General features: G+C 31.5%; 1 protein-coding gene across 1 annotated transcript; it reads right to left on the bottom strand.

Moving 5' to 3' along the window:
* Nucleotides 1-9294: 9294 nt before the first annotated feature.
* LOTGIDRAFT_135634 (hypothetical protein) lies at nt 9295-9558 on the bottom strand (the record flags this gene model as incomplete). The annotated part of the gene is made up of 1 exon (XM_009069146.1): nt 9295-9558. A coding segment is annotated over one exon (264 nt), but the record flags the coding sequence as incomplete, so codon positions are not given.
* Nucleotides 9559-9779: the final 221 nt, after the last annotated feature.

A 9779-nucleotide genomic window follows, 5' to 3' on the forward strand; every position in this document is an offset into this window, starting at 1 on the left:
ACAGAGTTTTGCTCAAGAGAACCAAATTTCAAATTTAAACCAGTGAAGAAAGACCTTGTACTAAATTTAGAACATGAAATCTAATACCAGGGTGCCAAGAACTGGTCAAGTTATAGTACCTTCTTTGTGAGGTATTGTCTATTGGGGACAAGGTGCAATATAAATTTGTATCATATCTGTCAAAGAGTAATGAACTATCACATTCCAGTTTTGGCTGTAATGGCCGCCAAGTGGTAGTAAAAGTTATGTGTATGCGATTAGTGATGTCATCAAACACTTAGTTTTGGTGGAATTGCAGGAACCACAGACGTCTGATTCAAAATTGGAATTTTGCAAATTGATGCTATCAGTGTCCAAGAAACTCATAACAAATTCTGAAAATCTCTTTACAATTTCTTTAATGGGGCATGTTCACCTTCTGTGAGATCAATAGCACAACTCAAAAACAGTTAGCTATGTTGAGCTAATAAGTTACAGTTGACAGGTTACCATCAAAATTAGAACCTTCTGATCCAGGTTTAAGAACAACACTGACAACTCTTTTTCTTTTCTTGAGACTCCACCATGTTGGAGAGCAGTTAAGTTCATAAATGGATTTTTTATAAATAATTTTGCTGTCATTTAGCTTCAGGTTACATGTACTCTGCATCACATGGATTTACTTGTATGGCTATTTCTGATAGAGCACATTTAAGCAATAAACTGTTACTGTATGGCAGTTCAGGTCCTATTACAGGATAAAGGTTGGATGGAAAATTGAATAAATGTGTGTTGAGGCCTAATGTTTTGGTGAGGAATCATTGCTGTTTATGGTGATATAAATGCCAACTGAATTTGCTTAAGTCCAATAAATAATAAATGTAAATATTTGAAGGTATTGTATATGGATTTTTGTACAGTACTTCTGAACACTATCTTAAATATTTAATATGTATCAACCCCTAAAAGTGCTGATTCTTGCCCTTCAAGCAAGTACGTGTTAATTCTCATGGATAAGATCTCTAATTATTATTGAAGACTGTAAAGCTGTTGTGTCATCATTGGAAACTTATTACGAATGTTGTCTAACATCAGACAATCAGATTTTATCGACAAGGGAACTGGGTGTAGGGTAGGGTGGTTTTGTAGCTAAGAAATAGGGTTTATCGCTAGTGCATAGATGTATAAATAGGTGCCTAAAAAAGCTTATTCAAATGTTGTTTTCTATATACATGTAGAAGTTCCATCCTTCAGAAAGTTCACATAGCTAATAAATTTATGTAGGGCCTATGTATATATACTATTATAATAAAAAATGCTATGCTTTATACAAAACCTTAACCCTTTGAACCCTGATGGTAAATGAAATAAAATGCCATGTACCCAGATCTCCAAGTAATATAAGACAATAGGTATGATGTTATGTCACTAAGTAACGGCTGGTTGCTAGGGTATATATTGTGTAATTATGTGGTCACTGATGTTGAAAGGGTTAAAGACAAAAGACATGGTCTGAATACATAATACTGAATATAGTACAAAAATAGACACCTGACAAAGAAAGAAAGTGAAAAAAGAAAGTGAAAGAAAGAAAGTGACAGCAAAAGTTGAAGCTTAAAATCAAAGAATTTAAAAGATCTAAATATAGAGTAAAGAAATTGATTATTTGTGCAGCTCAAGGTAAATTATTAGAATGGAGAAGAAAGTGTCGGAAATGATCTTGCAAAGATGTCATCTCATCTAAACAGTCCATAGACATGACACATAATTAGTTTTCCTACATTTTTTATCAAACTGATATTTCCTGTCATTTATTTCCAATTTTCAAGATGGATTGTCCTCAGTTGTAGAAAACATCAAAAATATTTATAATGATAAAGTTTGACACATTTATTTCTGAAAGGATGCTATCTTTAAATCTAATTATATTTCATAGTTGTCTAAAAATGATGTGATTTAAAGTCCATTAATTTAACTTTGAAATAAATGAAAATCCACAGTTAAATTTAATTCAAAACTTAAAAATCAAATTGCAAACAATGTCCTTGAAATAGATAGCTTGCCAGTTAAGATGACATATTATGCCTTCTAGCAGCTGTCAGAAATAATAACTTAAATACTTGGATTATTGAACAAATTTAAAGTTGAATGACAACTCATCAGTAATACAATGCATTGTTAGTTCCATCAGGCAAAAACTGCAGCTTCCATTATGCCTACAGCTAAATTTGATTCAATTTTATCAAGTCTTGAAGGGAAGTAACTCAAAAACTCTGATTATTACCAAATTTGGATTGAGATCTTATCAATATATACAGCAATAACAGCATACAATGTTTCATCAAGATTGGATAAAAGCTGAAGCCTCTTTCTTGCCTACTAAAAATATTTGAAGCATTTAAATCAGATAAAAGATGCAGCATCTATTGTATAGAATCTAAAAGGAATGAGAATGGAGGTCTCCTGAGATTGAGGGTACAAATAGGGGAAAACTGTCAAAGTTGAGATTCAAAAAGTGTCTGCTCTTCCTCGCTCGCTGCATTTCCCTCAAATTTTACATGACGCTGCGGCTGCATGAAATCATCTCGCGGGCCGCTGTTGGTCCGAGGGCCGTACGTTGCACAGCCCTATATTAGGGTATCCATGTTGAAATGTTGTATAATATTATATGTTAGAAAGTTACAGTGGTAAATTGGGTAGTATCTGTGACAGGTAGTAATCAACACGTCTATCAGTAATAATACACTGTATTTTCTATTTATCTCTAATGGATTATTCTCTGATTATATAGGACCTGAGATTAAGCTAGTATAATCTTGTCGCTGACCTGTACCTAATCCAATATACTCTAAGTATTAATGTTCTTCATCACAATAGATTCCACATGGCTAACCTAATTCCACGTCCAAAAATATCTTAACCTATATGGCCTTGCTCTTTTTCTGCCTCTCTTACTATAATTGAATCAGCTTGGTTTTCTAGTGAAATACTGTAAATGATTAGGTGTCTTCTTTAACTGTGCCACATTGCTTCAAGGATTATTACTACATGTAAATTAAATTTACTCTTTTACATCTTTAAAGATGACTATATCTTTGTCCTTTTCAAGGCCGTGCTTAAGAAAGATTTAAGATTTAGGATGAGTAGGATAGCCACAGCATCTTTTTAGTAACTGGATGGAGGGCTGCTAAGAATATCAGATTCATTAAACCACTTTCACTTACCCTAATCTAAAAACCATCAAATTTCATTGGTCATGCTGATACAGTACTATTTTCTTTAAATAACTATAATTCTAATTTACAGTTTGAATTTCCTCGTCTTCTTCATTGATTTGTGAACTCACAAGAAACCATATAAAAGTTCTTAAAACTTCATTATGTACCGCACTTAAAATGTGCAGCCACCCAAAAGACATCAACATAGAAACAGACCCATCAGAATCATTAAAATGAACTCAAATGTAATTTGATCCTTTCAAAAAGTTTCTTTACTCCATTTTATCTATTGAAAGAAACCTCAATGCATAAAAAAAAAACCTATTATAATGATAAAAACCAAATTCAACCTTAGTGAATTGAAACAAGAAATGCCATTATATCTTTTTGAATCATGTGTTTCAAGACAAAATGTTTAATTTAGGTTTATGAGTTTCTTACCAAACTAAAGTGTTAATTCATGCTCTTAAAAACATTCTCCTTATTATTTCTCTGTAATTTGGTTAGAAATTAGAGCAGACTTGATAAATATTAGTCAATAGATCTCAAGTTGAACAGCCGAACAGATTGATGGAAGCAATAATTGATTTAAGGATATTAAACTGAGTACAAAAAGGTATAAGTTGGTCTGTGTCATTGTATCATTGTATTGGCTATTTTAACATTTATTATGTTTTTGGTTGTTTATTTGTCTCAGAGTACCATTACTAAGTGGATTTGACATGAGAAAGTGTTCTAACCAGTAGAAAGTACTCACGTTTTTGAGTACATGCAATAACTTTACAGTAAAATATTCCTCATTATTCTTTAAAGGGACATTTTGCTTTTTTTGTAAAAGAATTTCATTATTAAAAACCTCGCATATTATAAATGAAAATATTTCTAAAGCATTCTAATTTTATCTATGTATCTACATGATCAAACTGAATTTGTTTTTAAAGGGTTAATTAAAAACAGAGAGTACTAATTGTTAATTAAGCAGTTTAGCTTTATAATGGCTTGATATTTTTAGATGAAACCTATAGAATAAATAGGCGTTTTTTTTCAGTGAAAACTTTCAGATACGTGAAAGGACACATTTCTCAAGACTTTGGTGTATAGTTTTCACAAATTTGAGCAAAAAATATTTTCGATCTACAAAAAAAGGGGAATGCCTCTTTAATGAAAACTTTTAGATCAAATTGCATGACAATAAACAGTATCACCAAAAATAATATATATATTTCAGTCTGTGTTTTTTTTTTTTGTTCAAATAATCTTTATTAATTTTAACCCTGGCCAATGCTCTTACTGACATCCCCCACAATGCACTTTGAGAATAATTTTCAAGCAATCACATACCAGTAACACATATTGTTCGAGAATCATGTCCAATCTAACACATTTTTTACAGTGTTAGGATTAATGTTAAATATCTCTGATTTGTCCTTGACAATAATTAACACTTACGTTCTATCAAATTTGTTGCCAGTCTATGGGCAAAATGTACATATACAATGTTTATCAGAATGCGTGGGTTGATGTATTGACTTAATTTTAAGCTCCCCATTACATTAAGCTCTAAGTTTCATGTTGAAAAGTCAAGATCTTGATCTTTTGGATATTCAATATTAATTCATTTATCACATTTTATATGTGTATGTATTTCATCATTCCTTAATAATTTTATTAAGCTACTCAACCTGTTGAATAGGCTAATGCTACATTCCATACTTGCTGTGAAAACAGTGTACACAACTTTCTCGCAAATCCGAAAAACCACTTTTGAACATTCTCCTGACTGCTTGCTAAATACAAGTTTTACTGTATTATATTTCTGATGACGGTGTGAGAACCACATTGAAACATTGAAAATACTATCTATTATATTCCTGATGACAATGTGAGAACCACACTGAAACATTGATAATAATATCGATTATATTCCTGATGATGGTGTGAGAACCACATTGAAACATTGAAAATACTATCTATTATATTCCTGATGACGGTGTGAGAACTACATTGAAACATTGATAATACTATCTATTATATTCCTGATGACGGTGTGAGAACTACATTGAAACATTGATAATACTATCTATTATATTCCTGATGACGGTGTGAGAACCACATTGAAACATTGAAAATACTATCTATTATATTCCTGATGACTGTGTGAGAACCACATTGAAACATTGATAATACTATCTATTATATTCCTGATGACTGTGTGAGAACCACATTGAAACATTGATAATACTATCTATTATATTCCTGATGACGGTGTGAGAACCACATTGAAACATTGATAATACTATCTATTATATTCCTGATGACGGTGTGAGAACCACGTGAAACATTGATAATACTATCTATTATATTCCTGATGATGGTGTGAGAACCACATTGAAACATTGGTAATACTATCTATTATATTCCTGATGACGGTGTGAGAACCACATTGAAACATTGATAATACTATCTATTATATTCCTGATGATGGTGTGAGAACCACATTGAAACATTGATAATACTATCTATTATATTCCTGATGATGGTGTGAGAACCACACTGAAACATTGATAATACTATCTATTATATTCCTGATGACGGTGTGAGAACCACATTCCTGATGACTGTGTGAGAACCACATTGAAACATTGATAATACTATCTATTATATTCCTGATGACGGTGTGAGAACCACATTGAAACATTGAAAATACTATCTATTGTATTCCTGATGACAGTGTGAGAACCACATTGAAACATTGAAAATACTATCTATTATATTCCTGATGACAGTGTGAGAACCACATTGAAACATTGATAATACTATCTATTATATTCCTGATGATGGTGTGAGAACCACATTGAAACATTGATAATACTATCTATTATATTCCTGATGACAGTGTGAGAACCACATTGAAACGTTGAAGTAATAAATATTCTAGAAGTATCTATCCATATAATTGTCTTATTTATCTATAACTTGTGCTTCTAATATGCCTTTTGAAAGATTATTAAGTTTTACTGTAGTTTTATATCCTACATTTCTGACCAAAATTGCACTAATGAAGATGAGCAGCACCACGAGGAACAGTTGGAATAGCCTTTTTTAAAATAATAATCAAATATTTAAAATGTAGCTCATATACCAATGGCTTGAAGTATTAAAAACAATATACATTACAATATCTGAAGGTCAAGATGAACTCTAACAGAATCTTTAACCTAGGATTAACTCAATATTACTGGTTATATTAAGCAATTGACCCATTTATCTAACACAAATGACCTACATGCAATCCTATAAATATGCTGTCTACTAAATATAACTTAATCAGTGAAGAGCATTATCAGGAAGCCTCTGCTGGACTCAGAAATTAAGCTTTTTTTTCCAGCAGCATGATTAGATAATAACTATCATGGAATATCATAATAACATTTTCAGATTTCCATAGATTGAATTACGCTCGAGAATTACGCATCAGATCTTCTTTCGCAATATACATACATGTAGGGGCGATATATGATGACATATAAATGGATCAGGGCTATAACACTATCCCTGGGGTAGATATACAATCAAGAAAATGGAATGGATTTACATATGTTGCAACATGCACCTTTTCTGAGAAAAAACCTTGACCAAAAACTGATTACCACTTTTGTGTGTATTTTTTTTCCAACTATTAAGCTATCTTCACAATGTCAAGCTATTACAAACTTCATCTTATACCTTGACATCATAAGGCACTTGTTTTCAATCACACAATTCACTAATTTGATTGTACACCATTGAATACATCCAATCAGAGACCTTTAACTGATAGACTGTTAACATTCTATCTTATAGTTACAGACTTTATGTCGAAGGCTGTGATTGGCTGTGTACTCTAGTGTACAATCCAAACAAATCACTGTATTTATAAACTTCTGTGATACAAGAAAGGTTGCTAATGATGTGAAGGTGATAGCTTTACATTGTAAAGATGCTGTAAGGCATGTATCAAATAAACATTATTATCTGGTTTCTTTTGAATTTAAAGTATGAGAGACAGGTAACCTGTATTCATGAAATACAGTTGTATCCTACTTGTCCTTTGTAGTAGTTAAATGAAACAAGATATGCCATGAAGTATTCAATGAGGAAAATTTGACCATGAAAGCACTTATTTGTTGAGGGAACTTTAATATGATTAACTCTGCCCCAAACAAATGAATACAATTCATTGCTTTTTCATATCAGGCCTGAAACTGGCAACTTAAAAAGGGCTACCATTTTTTAAAGGGACAGATTTGCCTTCCATCTGAATGTTTGTACAGTCTCAGAAACTAGAATTTTTTAGCTGAGCCAATCATTAATAGTGTCCACAGCCCACTGTCAAAATTTGAGCCTTCAAATCCATGTGTGTTGAAAGTTAAATAGATGACATGCCTTTCTTAAGATTCAGTCATAGACAGAAAAGACATATATAGAAATAGAAAGTGAAATTACTAGTTTGAGGTATTTTCTAGTACTTCATATATTCAAGACCAAAATGTCCTAAAACAGCAAATCTGTCCCTTTAATATTACATCAAAGGTGTATTTTAACACTAGAAAGATCTTGATTAAAGAGCTATACTAACATTATCAATATCTAATCAGATAACAATTGGTATTACGTGACTAATATCTCAAACAGGTATGTCTCTCTGCAGGTCTACTTCCTAAATAGAGAAACTCTAACAGATTGTTTCAATTCTTATTTCCTGCTGATATTCGGTCATTTGTCCATTATATTTACTACTACGCAATATGATTTACGACCTTCATTGAACCCTTTCAATCTTATCAATGATTACAATAGACACGAACATCTTTCAGAGTAAAATGTGTCAAGTCAGAATCAGTCTCTGATAATAGAACAGTAAAACTCGATTCATTTCATTTCATTTGATAATAGAACAGAGTTGTCTTTGATTCTAGACTTTCTTTTTAGATATACTTTATTCCATTTGAATTATGGAATTTCTTTTATTATGGAATTGTAGCAGATATGGAATTTTAAAATATACTTAATATGTACATGTACATTAATGAGATTTCATTAAAGGAATAATAGAATGAACCAAAATTTCGATTATCAAACTTGGCCTGTAAGAGTATATTTATGACATTAGAGGTAAATTCACTGATATTCTTAATCGCCATGCTAAGAAGAAGTAGATAAGCATAGGTAGGAAGCATAGACAATATGCTGTAAGACATGCCCAAGAAAGTTGACTTTCTGACAAAAATGCTGATTCTAACCTACATAACAAAAATATTTAGGACATGAAAATAATGTATATTGTCTGCATGTAAATGTCATTTATAAATGATGTCATTGATATATTTCATTTGATCTCTCCTACCAATCCCAAATTTTAACTAATCTCAATTTCAAGCACACGTTAAGCATCTATCAAATATATAAGATAAATGGGAATCAGATTAATGATATTGATACACGAGTTGCATAAAGCAATGTGACTTTTACTGTAATTTTACAGTGCTTTAACCATCTTATTGTGTTCTTATAATGATTGCGTTCTTATAATGATTGAGTCCTTATAATGATTGAACTTGAGTAATGATTGAGCTTGTGTAATTTCTTGATTGTGTTCTTATAATGATTGAGTTTGTGTAATTTCCTGATTGTGTTCTTATAATGATTGAGTTTGTGTAATTTCCTGATTGTGTTCTTATAATGATTGAGTTTGTGTAATTTCCTGATTGTGTTCTTGTAATGATTGAGTTTGAGTAATTTCCTGATTATGTTCTTATAGTGATTGAGTTTGTGTAATTTCCTGATTGTGTTCTTATAATGATTGAGTTTGTGTAATTTCCTGATTGTGTTCTTGTAATGATTGAGTTTGTGTAATTTCCTGATTGTGTTCTTATAGTGATTGAGTTTGTGTAATTTCCTGATTGTGTTCTTATAATGATTGAGTTTGTGTAATTTCCTGATTGGTTCTTATAATGATTGAGTTTGTGTAATTTCCTGATTGTGTTCTTATAATGATTGAGTTTGTGTAATTTCCTGATTGTGTTCTTGTAATGATTGAGTTTGAGTAATTTCCTGATTATGTTCTTATAGTGATTGAGTTTGTGTAATTTCCTGATTGTGTTCTTATAATGATTGAGTTTGTGTAATTTCCTGATTGTGTTCTTGTAATGATTGAGTTTGTGTAATTTCCTGATTGTGTTCTTATAGTGATTGAGTTTGTGTAATTTCCTGAGTGTGTTCTTGTAATGATTGAGTTTGAGTAAAGTCCTGATTGTGTTCTTATAGTGATTGAGTTTGTGTAATTTCCTGAGTGTGTTCTTGTATTGATTGAGTTTGAGTAAATTCCTGATTATGTTCTTGTAATGATTGAGTTTGAGTAATTTCCTGATTATGTTCTTATAATGATTGAGTTTGTGTAATTTACTGATTGTGTTCTTATAATGATTGAGTTTTTGACCTGATGGATTTCCTGTAATGACCTGATTGAGCTCCTGTAATGACCTGATGAATTTCCTGTAAAGGCTTGATTGTGTTCCTGATGGGATTTCTGTAAGGACCTGG

This window comes from Lottia gigantea (assembly GCF_000327385.1).
Source record: "Lottia gigantea unplaced genomic scaffold LOTGIsca_99, whole genome shotgun sequence".
In the NCBI taxonomy this organism is placed as follows: Eukaryota; Metazoa; Mollusca; class Gastropoda; family Lottiidae; genus Lottia; species Lottia gigantea.